At 39.5% G+C, this 16,327-nt stretch overlaps 1 protein-coding gene across 2 annotated transcripts in view; it reads left to right on the top strand.

Moving 5' to 3' along the window:
- Positions 1-16,327, top strand: part of SLC24A2 (solute carrier family 24 member 2) — a 249,579-nt gene that overhangs the window by 140,317 nt on the left and 92,935 nt on the right. For both annotated transcript variants that reach the window (XM_078061283.1, XM_078061282.1), the window contains exons 3-4: positions 12,819-12,857; positions 15,663-15,771. In XM_078061283.1, the coding sequence (XP_077917409.1) occupies positions 12,819-12,857; positions 15,663-15,771 (148 nt within the window). The remainder of the gene's footprint in view (positions 1-12,818; positions 12,858-15,662; positions 15,772-16,327) is intronic.

The raw sequence follows: 16,327 nt of genomic DNA, 5'->3' as shown, positions 1-16,327 counted from the left end.
ACATGTGAAATGTGTAGGGGTGAAGATGGCATGACATCTTCAGCTTATTTTAGAATGATCCAGGAAAAAAATATATAGACATATATTGATAAAGCAAATACAGAAAATGTTAATAGTTACTGAATCTAAGCAGTAAGAATATGGCTTTTCATTGTATTTTTCTTAAAACTTTTCTTTTGTTTGAAATCTTTTGTTATAAAAACATAGTGAATAAATACATTATTTTGAGAAAAATTTTAGTAAAAGCACAGTCTTTCACTTTCAGAGTGGATTTTCTTCCATCAGTTGATGAGCATCATTTTCTCTTCAGTCCAGTATATTTTTCATTGTGGTTTAGAGTCCTGCCCAGAGATGTCCAGTGTTTCTACTATAATTTAGTAAATAATAAACTTCCAATGATGATATATCATACTTTATACAGCATTATGTGATTATTATGAGCAGTTAAGAAGCTCTCCAGGCAGTAACTCGTGTAGTAGAACCTGCTACAAAATGACGTATGTAGAACTATTTTGAGAAGTTCCTAATGGTTAAAACGAAGGCTTCAGAGCCAGCAGTAGTTACAAAGAAAGCTGCTTCTACAAGATATTCCCCATGTCATCATTCCCTAATTCTGCAACAGATTTTTAATTCCAGTGCTGAAAATAGTGCTGAATATTTGGCCAAGAAGATGGTACTAATCATAGTATCCATACCTCCTGGCTCCATTTGACTGTAATGCAGTTAGGATTCCCAGAGCCTATCTTTTCCATTTCTGTTGCAGCAAGGCTACTTCTGTTTTCAATAGTACACAATTTCCGCTATGCTATTGACAGATAACAGATAAGATATGCCCTAGGAGACCACAGCCACTATCTGGAACCAGAAATTTTATTTTAAGGCCTGAACCTTCCAACATCATTAGTCCATTACTATTTCACCAGCAAAAATAGAGCCCTGTCTTCCCTTAATGGCAGACCTCAGTTTCATCTCTCTTTTTCTGTTTATACTTTGTTTTTATGTGATTAGATGGATGCATGATGTTTGAAAATACTTTTAAAATCATGTACTTTTTGTTCAAAGAAAAGTTAATGATTAAAGCTCTCAATTTCCCTAAAAAGTTTTATGAAGATTAGATGGCTTCCACTTACTGAATAAATTTCCTTCTATCCTGCCTGGAAGGTGAATTCAGAGGGTGTTTTATGTTTACTTAGAGAATGCAAAGAGAGTAGTGCCTTGGACCCAGGCAAGTAAGTACATGAAAAATGTTCAACACCATAAACCATTAGAGAAATGCACATTAAAATCACAATGAGATATCATTGTGCCTATTAGAATGGCTAAAATAAATAATGACAATACCAAATGCTGGCAAGAAAGCAAAAGAGCTGGATCATTCATACGTTGTCGGTGAGAATATAAAATGGTATAGCCACTCAGGAAAACAGTTTGGCAGTTTTTTTCTAAAACTAAAAATGATCTTATGACCCGGAAATTGTATTCTTGGGCATGTATCTCAGAGAAATTAAACTTGCTTTTATGCAGACATTTGTACATCAGTGTTCGTAGTTTTATTCACAATGGCCCCAAACTGGAAACCATCCAAAGGTCCTTTAATGGGAGGATGTGGTACGTCCATACCATAGAATATGACTCAACAGTAGAAAAGGAACAAACTCTTGATACATGAAGCAGCTTGGATGGACTTCAAGGAAGTTGTACCGAGTGGGAAAAGCCAGTCTCAAAAAGATACATTCTGCATGATCCCACTTATATAAAATCATGAAATAATTTAGATGAATAACAGATCAGTGGTTAGGGATGAGGAGAGGGGGTGGGTAGAGATATAAAGGGGTAGCACAAGGCAAGCTTGTGGTAATGATACAGTTAACTATCTCAATTGCATCAGTGGTTACATGAAGCTACCCATGTGATTAAATTGCATAGGGTGACACACACACCATACACAATCACAAGGAAATGCACATATAACTGGTGAAATCTGAATGAACTCTATTGATTATACCAAAGTCAACTTCTTGGCTGTGATATTGAACTATAGTTAATATGAGATGTTATCTCAGGGGCGGGGGCGGGAGACTAGGTAAGCGTGCATAGGACCTCCCTGTACACTTTTTTTTTTGCAACTACAATCGGTTGTGTTAATCTGTAATTATCTGTTAATCTGTAATTATTTCAAAGTGAAAAGTTGTTTTTTTTTTAAGTGCTTCCTATTAGTTTCTACCTAGGATTGTGATGAAGATGAGCGTTTAGCACAGTATCTCAGCGTAGTTAGTGCTCAGCAAAAGTCAGCAGGGGTTTTATATATGAACTCTGCTGTTGCTACTTAATTGGAAGACTATGTTTGAGAAGAGAGATTTAACCTAGAATATAAGTTCCACAAGAGCAAGGATTTGGGCTGTTTGATTCCCTATTGTATCCCCATACGTAGAACAGTTCAGCACATATAAATAAGGTGCTCATTAAGTATGTGTTGGAGACTGAATGAGTGATTTTGAAGATACCATGAAGAAAAATATGTGGCAAATGGAGCAAGAGGGAATAACTTGGACACAAATAAAAGAGTTAAAATGGCAATTTGCCAGGTCTGCCTTCTGGATAGGAAAGGTAAGTGAGCCAAGAAGATGTTGAGGATAAATTTGAACCTCAATGTGACTCTCACTTCCCTCGATTACAATAGTCTTAGGGGGACAATTTAGAATTTAACCATCTTCATGTCAAGCCCATTGGTGACTTCTAGTCCTCACCATGCACTCTACTTTTCTGGGGTGCCCAGGTATATCATGGTCCTTGCCCAATGGATCTGTTCCTTAATGCCTTGTTCTATTCAGTGCTTCCACCAGCTAAAAGATCACTACTACCGCACTCTCCTCTGCCATTAGTAGGACAGGTGCACCTGTATTGGACCACCAAAAGGAAGACTGGCTCTCTCAGGTTAAAGGGCCCATGCAATAGTGACTAGGCACATGGTCCCAGGGACTAAGCCAAAGAATTTTTAGCTGATACCACTCTCTATTAGTCAAAATAGTTTCTGCTGACCCTGGTCTTAGCCCCAACACTGGATCCAGGCCCCTCAACTCTTTTCCCTCTCAGAATGAGTTTCCTGCCTATTTGATCATCCTCCTTCCTTGCAAAGCTCTAGACCCACCTCTTTGTAACTGTCAATCAAGACATCAGTGTTCAGTGTTGCAAAGATACCTATGTTCAAGAGGTTGACAATCCCAGCCAAGCAAACAAAATGGCAAACACCGGCAATCAGGAATAAGTGTGAAATGCCAATTTTAAAATAGGAGTTCAAAGAAGGGAGGTTTTATATTATTACATTTTCACAAGAATGAGGAAATAGAGGCCTGGTCAGTGTATACATCTCAGATACATAGGAGGAAAATAAATCAAGAAACAGTGGGTCATTAGCAGTATCAAATGGTAAGAGAACAGTGACATAGTTCCATGTTGGGCTGAAAAGAAGCCATTTGCCTCCAGCTTTGTTATATTTGAGCATATAGGCTCATTAAAAAATATATCTAATTTCACTTATTTATTTATTTATTTTTATTTTATTATGTTAATCACCATACATTACATCATTAGTTTTTGATGTAGTGTTCCATGATTCATCGTTTGCATATAACACCCAGTGCTCCATGCAGAACGTGCCCTCTTTAATACCCATCACCAGGCTTATTTATTTTTAAACATGCATCTAGCACCACTGTGCTAGGTACTATGAAATAATATAAAATGGGGAAAAATGGTCTCTGCCCTCAGAAGGGTGTTCAGTAATGGGAAAGAGAGAAATGAGACAAATAATATAAAAGAACGAACTAGGAAGCAAATAGGGAGATACAGCGAGTGTGAATGAAATACGGATGTAGCCAAGCAGTGTCCCAAATGAATGCCATTACTGTCCCATCTCTGTGACATGAATGATCTTAGTTCCCTCCTGGGCTCTCTTGGGAACAAGAGAGCAGATCAAGAAATGGGACCAATTCTCAATATCAGTACATTTTCGACAGGAAATGTTGTATAGTTCATATTTGTGCCCTTTATTGTTTTACCCAAAGTTTAATTACATTTTCATTTGTATTATTAAATATTTAAGTTGGGTTTACATGATAGACATTTGCTTCCTGAGAATTCCAAAACCAAGGTCAGCAAATCTGGCATCTCTCATTTTCTGCACACGTGGAAATTGTATCACATCCTGTAGGAGCCAGGTGCTGGTATGGTGAAAGTGAACTTTCTAGATCACAAGTTAAAATGTGGTGGAGAATCAATATGTTATATTAATGAGGTTACACTGTATCTAGGAGATCATAAAAGTGAAAAGTTACATATACCAAAATCATAAAGTTACATTCAAATTACAGTCTTTTGTTCTCCTTGGAGTTCAGAGTTTCTTTTTTTTAGTCTTAAAAATGTGAAAGTTCTTTTACAAGGTTTGTTGCCAATAATATTGCCAAAAATTAATCACACTTCCAATTTGATTACTTTCAAGATGCACTTTAAATATTTAGTGCCCTTTTCTATATGTTGGGTTTATAATTCTATAGACAGAATCGTGTTCTTTATATTCCTCATAGCCTTTGCCAGCTTCTCTTCAAACCAGAGTGGATGTTTAATGTGTGATTAATAAATTAATCATAAAGTTGTTTATAAAGGTTATGGTTAGGCCACAGTTGATTCACTTAAGTATATCCTTAAATATAACACTTAATGTTAAGTGATCTAACTACTATCCTTTCTGTGTAGTTAATTTTACAATAATAGTATATTCTGGGATGTGAGCTCTGCGAGGACACAGATTTTTTACAGTTTTGGTCACATATGTATCCCTAGAACCTGGAAGAATGCCTGGCATATAGTAAGTGTCCAGTAAATATTATCAAATAAGTATTTTTAAGTGACTAAATTTTTTAATTCAAAACTTCCTATTCAGAGTCTCTCACTGATGCTTCAGACACTGAAAATGTCATTTAAATTTTTTTTGAGCTGTTCTTTCCTTGAAACAAAGAAACAGCAGTAGTCCTTCAAGTGACAGGAATAAATTGAAGACTGGGCACAACTTGCTTCCAAGCCAACTAAATATAGACTAATATCATACATCCACAGTGATAAATGGGACCACAAGAGGGCCCCACTTTTCCCACCTACTGCTGAGCTATAAACTCCTTCATACAGGTCAACCTGATACATGGATAATCTAATTTGCAGAGTTACTTGAACTTATGCCATTGTGAAGGTCATAAAAAGTGCCTCCATGACCTTCAAGAGATAGAACCAATAATGAAAATTCATGATAATTATAGGTGAGTCTAAATAATAATGCTGGGAGAGACAGAGAAAATAACCTCTATTCTTGCTGCATTCCCAGGCATCTACTTTTTGTACCAAACACAAATAAAACCTGTCCTTTTTCGTTCACATCAGTCACTTAGCAATACCATTTTCTGGCCTCCATTGGAAGTTAGAGCTCATAAATAGCTTTTAATGTACACAAACTTTTTATTGTATTTGGAGTCTAGTGCCTCCAGGCTCCTTCCCACAGGCCACTGCAAGGAAAATTCCACTTCCTCGTTTCTCTGATGCTTGGGCTCTGGAGCCCAGCTGTCTGAATTCATATCCCAACTCTGCCACTGACTAGCTACATGGCCTTGAACAAATTATCCAACTTCCATCAGCCTCAGGGTCCTTATGTATTAAAGGTGGCAGGAGCGGTTATAATACCTATTTTGAGGGTTCAATGAGATATTTATATACAAAGCACTTGGCACATATTGAACTTTCAGTAAATGTTATCCATTATGACTGGAATCTATTTGATTTGCGGCAAATCGGTCTGTGGTTTGTCCAGCACCAGCATTTGTTGGAGTTTTCTTTAAAACTCACATTCTCTTAGACACTTTTCCTTCAAAGAAGCAAGGCAATCCAGACTTAATATGTGAGTGCATTTGGGATTCTTTGCTAGTCAAAGGAAATTTGTGTAACTATAGCCAGAATACCACTAGCAGTTTGTGTTTGATTGGCATATCAAAACGGTTCATTAGCAATTGTGAGGATTGCTCAAGCAATACAACAAAATATATTAACAACATCTGGATTTTGGGGGGGAGATGACAGATGACAGTGATAGTTGGGTTGTTAATTCCTAAATTAAGTGCATTAACACAGGAGCTTAGTATCCTGAGTACAGAAACAGGCTGAGGAACATCCCACTTCTTTCTCTCCATTTATATAAAGAGGATTACTGTTTTTCTGTGTACCAACTTAAGTATTATTTTCTTAAAAAGAGAGAGAAGAGGGGCGCCTGGGTGGCACAGTCAGTTAAGTGTCCAACTCTTGGGTTTCAGCCTAGGTCATGATCTCCGGGTCGTGGGATTGAGCCCCGTGTGGGGCTCCTCACTCAGTGCTGACTCTGCTTGGATTCTCTCTCTCTCTCCTCCTCATCCCCCCAAATCTCTCTCTCTCTCTCTCTCTCAAAAATAAATAAATAAATCTTTTAAAATAGAGAGAGAGAAGAAATTAGTCTATGTTTACTTAATGATTGACAGCAGCACATAAACAGGATAGATGATAGATGGATGGATGGTTGGATGGATGGATGGATGGATGAATAGATAGATGATAGATAGATAGATAGATAGATAGATAGATAGATAGATAGATAGTTGGTGATAGGGGTGCCTGGGTGGCTCAGTTGGTTAAGCATCCAACTCTGGGTTTCAGCTCAGGTCATGATCTCATGGGTCTTGAGATCCAGCCCAAGAGCTCAGCAGGGAGTCCGCTTAAAGATTCTCTCCCTCTGCCCCTCCCCCCACTCATGTGCATACACAAGTGTGCTCTCAAATAATCTTTTTTTAAAAAGTACATTTAGAAGATAGATGATAGACATTCACATTATGTATGTGATACGTGCTCAGAATTTTTTGATAATGGTAAATGATCAGTAAAGTTTGGAGACACTGATAATATGCAATTGTGTAGATTTCAGCTGGTCAGTTACTGTCCCCTTGGCCTTATCGGGAATTCCCAAATTGTATCTCCTACCAATTTTAGAGTAGATCACAACAGATGCCCCATCCCATCTGTTATGAGTAGCTGCCCTCTCATGGGGTAAGCTTTTCTCAAGTTTTAACTGGGACCTTATTTCACTCTATCCAAATCATGACTCAACAGATGTGAGAGGTGCTCATACTGGACACATTCACAAATCATCTCTGCACAGCCTGGCTTCCTGGATTCAGAGAACTTCTAGTTCAGAATGTTACCCATTGAGAAATGGCTCCAGCAGAAATTGAATTCACGGCTAAGCCTGCAGCCTTTCTGATCCAGATATTTCCCTTTTTCTTCTCACAAGCGACATCCTGATAAGTGAAAGTGTTGAACAGAAACTTGCAGAGTTCCTGGGGTGGGGAAGGTCCTTTTGGCTCAGGCGTGAGTTCTGCCTTCTCTGAATTTTCCAACCTCCAGAGCTTCCTGATCAAAACCAGACCCGCTAAAATATGGGAGATATGCCGATTCGTGGAAGCCAAGTCAAGGAAATATAACCTGCTCTATCATCTCCTCCTCCCTCAGCTGCCGAACTAGCATATGCCCAGTAAACCATCCTACGGTGTCCTACACAAGTCACCTTGCACCATCCTGAAAAATGGAATTTTCCTCCTCCTAGAAGCCACTCTGTTCTACAAGGCAAAATGTTGTTCCTTAACTGTCATTATTTTGGGCAATACCCATTCTTTGAAATTTTTTTCTACTATCCCAAATATTACATGATCATGGGAGTTATTCAAGCAAACCATTAAAATGCTTTGCTTCCAAAATGTGAGCTTCCATTGCTACACTTTTTACTTAATTTCCACCCTTGCTTTCCATTCCAGCGTGTTTCTTTATTTCTTATTTTTTTCCAATGTGTTTATTTTTTTTTTTAATTTTATTTATTTATTTGACAGAGAGAGAGAGGTCAGAAGTAGGCAGAGCGGCAGGTAGCGGGAGAGAGAGAAGCAGTCTCCCCGCTGAGCAGAGAGCCTGATGTGAGACTCGATCCTAGAACCCTGGGATCATGACCTGAGCCGAAGGCAGACGCTTAACCGACTGAGCCACCCAGGTGCCCCCCAAGGTGTTTCTTTAAACCAGGGTTGCGAAGTGGGTATTCCTGCATCCTGGGCTGCCACCTCCAGTCCTTCATTAATCTTTGAGACTCTCACTTTCTTAACCAGCAGAGATAGTGGGATAATTACCCAGCAACCAGTGGTAAAAGTCATTTGAACTTACATCTCTTAGTATTACTTCTTTAGGAATTTATTTAATCCTTCCCCCCTCAATGTTTTAGAGAGTCTGCTAAGACCAAAAAGAGAGGGAGGCAGTGATGATTTTGCATCTGATTAAGTGGTAAGATTTCTTTCCTTTTAGATTTTCAGGCTTGAGGCTTTTGTACCTTCTAGTCTTCCCATAGACTTTGAGGTTTATTCATCTCTTTCCAGGACAGATGTTTTGAAAGTTATTGTTTGTTACAGCTAAGTGTATTGAAAGAAAAAGGAGACATCATTTCATACAACCTTGTTAATTTCTTAAGCGAAAATCCATCATTCCCCTCCACCCAACCTTTCTAAATTCCAGGACGCCATAATAGTGTCAGTTAAATATTGGATTAACATTTCTAATCACTGGCATATATGTTTTAGGTCACATTTATGACAAAATAATGATACTTTTAAATTTGTTTTTATAGACTTTGTACAGTGCTTCTGGGTCCTTGGCACAATAAATTCTGGTGCATTTCACAGATCTAGTGAGAGATTATAGTGGCAGAAGTTGATGGATGTTCCTTGACTGTTGTGAGTAATTGCTTATCTCTGATGCCTTGCCACTGTCCAGTTGTCTTTTGGTACATGACATCTTCCAGGGACCCATTCGATTATGTGATTTGCGGGTGGGCAGTTACTGGTCAGAGTGAAACAAGGACTGTGTGGTCATGATAAAGTTACACTGTGTCATATTTGCCTAATGTTGATGTGTCTGAGGTGGAAGTGGGGGCCTGTATGTGAGGTAAAGTTCTGTATAAGGTCAGATCACTTTGTAGTCACGGAAATCATTGCTCAACCAGTGGTTTCTGAGGTCAAAGGAAGAGAGACAATTTAAGGGTTTATGAATGGTTCATAGTGTTAAAAATGCTTTCTGAATGGGCTATGGGTTTTTTAATGGGTGTGGGGCACTTCCGAACCACGTAGCAAATAGGTAGCAAAATTCCTATATAGAATTGGGGTTTCTACCAGGGAGAACAACAGATATTAATGGCATCCTTCCAGTTGCTCAATTTCTCGATTACTTGCAGTGATGAGGGAGGAGGCCAGTTTAAGCTAAATAAAAGGTTGAATTACAATATTTTCTTTTAAGTAGAAGATGTATTCCTTATAGCCTGGCCTTGTAGATGTCCTGCTTTCATGAATGAAGAGGAGGGTCTGTGTTGATACACCAACCTGGGACCCTTGGGGATGCATTTTATGAATTCTTTTAAATATTCCTCAAGAATTTCCATGTATGTTCCCAGTTGGCTTAACAAATTTTTCCTGTAGGCGGTACAGCCTTTCAACTGACCACCAGGAATTGGGTTTTCAAATTAGTACAGCCCAAATGTTTGATATTTTGGGGGGTTTAAAATCAAAGGCATTTAAACACAAAATGCATAAGAAGAATGCCAAGATTAATCCTTAAAATCCCATTAGCCTTCTTTTGAAGAAGCTGTCTTCTGTAGTGTACAGTGGATGAAAATGAACTTGCCACCTGTTCGGTGGCCCTGAAAATAAATTCACAACACTGAGGCCAAGCCCAAACCCAGATAGTTAGCTAAATAATTCAGTGGTTAGAAATACTACAGGCCTATAAGTATCGGCTATACACATCTGGATCTTTTCTTTGTTATCTTCACTAGTTACTTCCAGTGTAATTAATACCCATTTGAAGTTGAATTCCTGACATAATCAGCATCCCATCACTAGGACTGCAAAGCAGCTTCACCCCATCCGTTAAGGTGAAACTGAGTCCGATGAGCATGAGGAATTATCAGTAGATGTGGGTGAGCCTCCAAAAATGAGCAATTATGACCATATGGCACACTTCTCATTTCTTTTGCAACAGGGCTATGTAAAAGGAAAGTGGAGGGGTATCTTAATGACCTCAGTTGCCATTTATGTATATAACGAAATATACATGTTATAATCTGATATATATTCATGTCTGCAAGTTACACTTGAAAGAAAACTAATGATGTCAACTTCTGCTGACATAGAACAGTGGGAGATTTTGTAAAGGAGTCCAGACCTTGCTCTGCACTCACTTTTTTCTTTGTAGAATCTATGCACAAGGCCTTTTCCTTCCATTTATTGTGTCTTAGGATCCATCTTGCTTGTGAGAGAAAAAGGAAGTCAATGGGGCAGATCTTTTTTTCTCCCCTGCAGACCAAAAGACAGGTTTGATTTTTTTTCCTTCCTCACATATTTTCTTTAAATATATATTTTTTTAAATCCAAACTCGTGGCTGGTTACCGTTTTGCTCTCATAAAGACCACCCAGTTCTTTCCTCCTTTTCATCCTGTACCTTCATGTTCTGTAGAGCCATTGTGGTATCAATCCCAGCTCCTAATGATTTGTCTCCCATTTAGCCACAAGGTGTAAATTTGCTAACTGAAAAGGCGTGCTCTGACAGCTAATCTTGTTGTATGTCCAAAGGCTGAGCTTGCTGCACTGGGTAACTTCCCTGGGGGATTGTTCTGTAAAATGTGGGACCATTTGTTGAGCTGTCTGATGTAGAAGAGAAAATGAAAGGACCTGCCAGAGAGAAGTGGGGTCATACAGTGCCTTCAGAGCAAAAAAGGGAAATCAAAGAACAATTTCAGGTCCACTTCAGTCTCCAAGCACGTTCCTGGGAACTAGGGAATCAGCGGTATTTTCTTATTCGTGTTTTTAGGGAAGTCTCTGAGAGAGAGCCCCAAATCAGGGGAATGGCGAATTTAGAATGCCCAAGGGCTGTGCTTAGAGATTACCACCAGTGCAGGGGCGCCTGGGTGGCTCAGTCGGTTAAGCATCTGACTCTTGATTTCTGCTCAGGTCACAATCTCAAGGTCGTGAGATCCAACCCCTTGTCGGGCTCTGCACTGGGCGTGAAGCCTGCTTGGGATTCTCTCCCTCTCTCTCCCTCTGCCCCTCCCCCACCTCTCTCCCTCTCTAAAAAAAAAAAAAGAAAAAAATTACAGCCAGTGCAGAACACTTCTGTCTGGGCCTGAGACTTACAAGCTCTTCAAGGGCCCATAAAAATGTTTGGAACCAGAAGAAAAAATATATGTTGATATTGACTCTAAAATCTAAAAAAGGTACTCACAAGATTATTAAATGTTTAACTGAATGTCTACAAATATTTAATATCAACTTCATTAAGTATGAGATTTAGTCTTCTTAAAAGTTACAATATATGTGAAAACAAATTATGGATTCAGTTTCTCATGTTCCAAGATCTCAAGCATGCCAGTCATAATTAAATGAATTGCATGTAGCCAATAATTTGAAATAAAAATCATAAAAGGATTATAAGAATCCTTTCCATTTCTGTACACGGAAATGTATATTTTAGGTGGGATATGGGAGCAACTTAACATTCTTATATAAAGACGTGTGGTAGGACTGAAAAAGAGAGCCTGGGTTCATGAAGGTTCTAAAACAGCTCTTTACCGTGTACTCATCTCCATATGGGATTGATTATTCCTGAAGACACTGATCACCAAAGACACTAATGGGGAGGACCAGAGGCAAGCCGGGAGCAGGGTTCCAGTTTGTTCTTGCTGTATGAACCCTTAGTGGAGGGGTAGTGACAAAGGCAGTGTGGTCTGAGCATGAGGAAAGTCACAAGGTACCTGCACATCACTGGAAAAATAACAGGATGGTGCCCTGGTTCTGCCGAAGGAGGATGCATATTAAGTTGACAAAGCAAAGCCAGCTGGGTGGGTCATGTTGGTAGAACTCCTGTGTCCCTTTTTCAGTGTTCTCTCCTAACAGATAACCAGGCCCTCAAGTGCCCTGGTGTTTTAGTCAACCTTTCTCTACTTGACAGGTATTTCCATTTTTAGAATGGAAAACTTGAAGTGGTAGAGGCAGAAAAGGTGTGTTATCTGAATTCTGCATGTGATGATCTTAGTCTTCAATTCAGGGGTCCAAATTCTTCAGGATTTATTTTATTCACTTCATTCATTTATTTATTTATTTATGGGGTGGTGAATGTGGACTCCCTCCAAAATACTTGGAAGATGATACTTCCTTGTAATCCCAGCCCCCAACAATAACCACTAATAACGGTTTGGTGTTGATTCTTGCAGAATTTTTTCTTTACATATACTAAAGCTTTGTTCATTTATTTTCTTCTATAAAATGACATGACAAATAAGACCTTAATTTTTGTCACTTGAACAGTATATCTTAGATACTTTTGCATGTCAGTACATGTGTACTTACCTCATTTATTTTAATGACCCCGTGGGATTCCACTGCATGGATGGGCCATAGTGGATTGAACTGCCCTCCATTGCTGGGCATTTGGGATGGCCATTCAACTTTTTGAGCGTCCAGGAGAATGTACCATGGGCCTAAATAAACCATTATATATTGGTTAGTAATCTATACCGTTGGCCCCCTGTGTTGGTTCCTCCCTGCCCAGAAGCAGAAAGAACCAAATCTTTCCTTATACTGATGCTTGTTATTAAATGTAAAACCGACATGGGACTTGTTGTTGATTTATTTCTTTGTCTTCTGTTTTTGCCTTTTTCTCTTCTGCAGTCATCTACAGCCAGGGACAAGGATGAGCAGGCTCTACCGGTAGGAGGAAGTGGCTCTGTCTATACCTGTCCGTGTGCCTGTGGAGAGTGTGGGACAGGGGTGGGAGGAGGAGGGCTCATGTGCTCAACAAACCATCCTCCCCCTTGGGATACTGAAACGGCTCAATCTACCGGTATATATGTATACTCAGTCCTATAATTAGTGTCAACTGTATTCTGATATTCACTGATACTCAAATTATTTCTGGGACTAGATTTCAAAAAGTTTGCCTTCTCTCTTTCATTTGGCATAAACTTTAATGTGAGTTGAAAGAAGGAAATATTTCCAAACTGCATCCCATGGGATGTTGAGCTGATATTTGGGGACAGTGTGGGATCTAATGCTTGATATCTATTTTTTATGTATCTGCATGCCCTTAATTTCTGGTTGGAAATTTCTTTTGGTTCCATCAAAAGAAATGCTGCATGAGACATATGTATTTAATATATAACTAATACCCAAAAGAAAAATACCCAAATAGATATAATCCTTTGCCAATGAAGATCTCCACAACAAAGTTCTTACAGTTTCCTAAAATGAGCATAGTAACAGTGATTATGACAAATTATTAACAACAAACACATTTTCCAGTTCCTATCCAGTTAACATATCACATTCTGTAATGTGCAAGATGGCAAGGAAATGACCTTCAGAGTTTTTTGTGTTCAGCCATCAAACAGTGATTACATTTCAACTCTAGTCAAGTCTCTTAACCTTGCCCCTAAAATATTTTGAAACTTAATCATCTGAATCAAATACTACAATGCATTAAAAATGTTACAGATTTTTAAAACTGAAGAGACTAGTAATAAAGATACATATGACCCCATCCATCCTCCTGTAGTGCTCAGAGCAAAGACTCAGGACATTCATTGAGAGCCCATCGGATATGTCAGATCTGGTACTGGGCTAGGGGTACAGACCCAATCTCTTGCTTTGAGGAACTCCTGATCAGTTTCACAATATCCTCTGATTCTTCTTCCGTCAGAGTTAGGAGTATGATTTCCGACAGCATATCGATGATAATAAAATCACACTAAGAAATTCAGATTTCTCCATGTATCTCATACTGGCATTTTGCCCATACTTCAAGTTACCATGGCTTTCACCTTTGTCCCCAAATGTGTGGACCACGATTGTTAATAAGTATTCTACAAAATAAGAGACCTTGGGGCACTGTCCAAGTTAACCAAGTTAACCAGATTTCTTTAGTGTTACACTCAGTGGTCTAATGTGTATCTTAAAATGCTAAAGGTGGGTTGGTCTAGGATGTAGCGCTTGCCAAATATATATGGTTGTGAAGTCTCTTGGGGGACTCTTCTTGGGAAGCCCCCTTGTGGGTCTTGACTATGATTGGATATATTGGAAAGCCCTGTAATGTAGATAGTTGGGAGACTTCATGGAAAATCATATTTTATTTTTACCTGGCCCCAGAAAAATTGTATGTCGAGATTTTGGATCGAAAGTTCAATAAGCAATTAATTCCTTCACATTACCTTACCTTGCTCCCTCTTAAATCTGGCTGTCTGTAAAGCTTGGCTGCTTCTAAAGCCTCTTCCCCTGTGAGAACTAGCACAAAATCAACCAAAGTGAGAGGAAGCAGTTCCTAGTCAGGATAAAAATCCATCAAATCCTGAGGGTGTAGGGTGTCTTTTTTTAGCTTATTTGCTTTTGAAGATCGCCATAAAAAGAGTTTGTTGGTAACTTATCTCTAGAAGTTCTTTCTTCCTCTCTTACCTGTGAGTTTCACCTCATTGGCCAAAGGGTCACACCAGTAGTTTATGCAAAAGGAGCCCCCCTCCCCCCAGCATGGAAGTCAAGAGGTTTTTCAGTGGATTCTTAATAGGAGGTTCTTTCCCTTTAGATCTCTCTTAACATAGACCATAGGGCTTCATGAATTAGAACTGTGGTCCCCAGAGTAGAGATGAGGTCCCCAGGAGATACACAAGCTGTTCTTTTGGGGAGCAAGGAGAAAATATTAGCACCTCTATCATTTACTTTCTATATTATTCTTCCTAATTTCTCCTTTTGCAAATGTTTTATCATAGCTATGCTCATATTTTGGTATGTGTGGATATAGAGACAGAGATAGATACATATATGCATACTCAAAACTTTTATAGATAGGGTGCACAATCTAAACATTTTAGATGGGGCGCCTGAGTGGCTCAGTCGTTAAGCGTCTGCCTTCGGCTCAGGTCATGATCCCGGGGTCCTGGGATCGAGCCCCACATCGGGCTCCCTGCTCGGCGGGAAGCCTGCTTCTCCCTTTCACACTCCCCCTGCTTGTGTTCCCTCTCTCGCTGTGTCTCTCTCTGTCAAATAAATAAATAAAATCTTTAAAAATAAATAAATAAATAAACATTTTAGAGACCATCCACCAGTTCAGATAACAAACTTTGAGAGAAGCAAACTTGAGATCCATTTCTCTATCCTCCATTTTTCATCTCATTTCACTTCTCTGAGACAGTGTCCTTATCTGTCTAAAGGGAATGATGACCATGTCTAGTTCAGAGGGCTCATTGTGAGATTGAGATAAACAGTGGGGGTGAAGTGTATAGTACATTGACTAGCATTTAGTAAGCTCCAAAAAAAAAAAAAAAAAGGTAGCAATGAATTCATTTAGGATGTGAGAAGGCCATTCCTTGGCAGGATTTGAAATGCACTTTGAACATCTTTCTTACAATAGCATGTCATCATGTGACAGAAATGAGTGACCAACAGACTAAGTGAGAGCATATCTGCAATACACTTGCCTATGGTTTCCAAGAACTAACAGCGTTTTTGTCTGGTTTCTCTGCTCAGACTAAGCCACGTCTCCAGCGAGGTGGAAGTTCTGCTTCTCTCCACAACAGTCTCATGAGGAATAGCATCTTCCAGCTCATGATTCACACCCTTGACCCACTCGCTGAAGGTAAATATGAGGCGTTAGCTGGGGAGCTTGTGCGGGGCGGGGGGGGGGGTGGTAGAGGATGTTTACGATGCTCCCATCACACAAGGCTGCCACTGTCCTCGTGGGGAGCATCTGCCAGAGGAAACCCTGGGCCCTTGGTGTGCTTTATCTGCAGCAGCTCAGTTCACAGTTGGAGAGTGTTGTGCCAGGAGTAGGACCTGAGGTCTGTGTACTGATTCTGTCTTTTGATGCTTCCAGCATAAAGAGTTGGTGATGAGGCAGAGAAGGCAAAAAGGTTTCTCTCCTTCCCAGCTGGAGTGACAGCTCTCTTTCATCATCCCTCCTCAGTTCCAAAATGAGGTTGTAGATGGAGATTAATTGTGCATTTTTTAAAAAGAGAGAAGAGAACCCCATGACTTAGGGCCTTGAATAATTTGGGGAATGATGTTCACTGTAGAACATTGATATTGTCCTGATTCTTTGGCAGTTGGAGGGTGGTGGGTGAGCTAAGCATCCAAGGAGATTTCTCGGACATAACTGCTTAGGATCAGTCTCAAAAGGCCTGGTTCACCTCCTA

Source organism: Halichoerus grypus, chromosome 14 (assembly GCF_964656455.1).
Source record: "Halichoerus grypus chromosome 14, mHalGry1.hap1.1, whole genome shotgun sequence".
Lineage (NCBI taxonomy): Eukaryota > Metazoa > Chordata > Mammalia > Carnivora > Phocidae > Halichoerus > Halichoerus grypus.
Note: the sequence above shows the minus strand (reverse complement) of the source record. Positions and strands in the feature narration are given on the sequence as shown.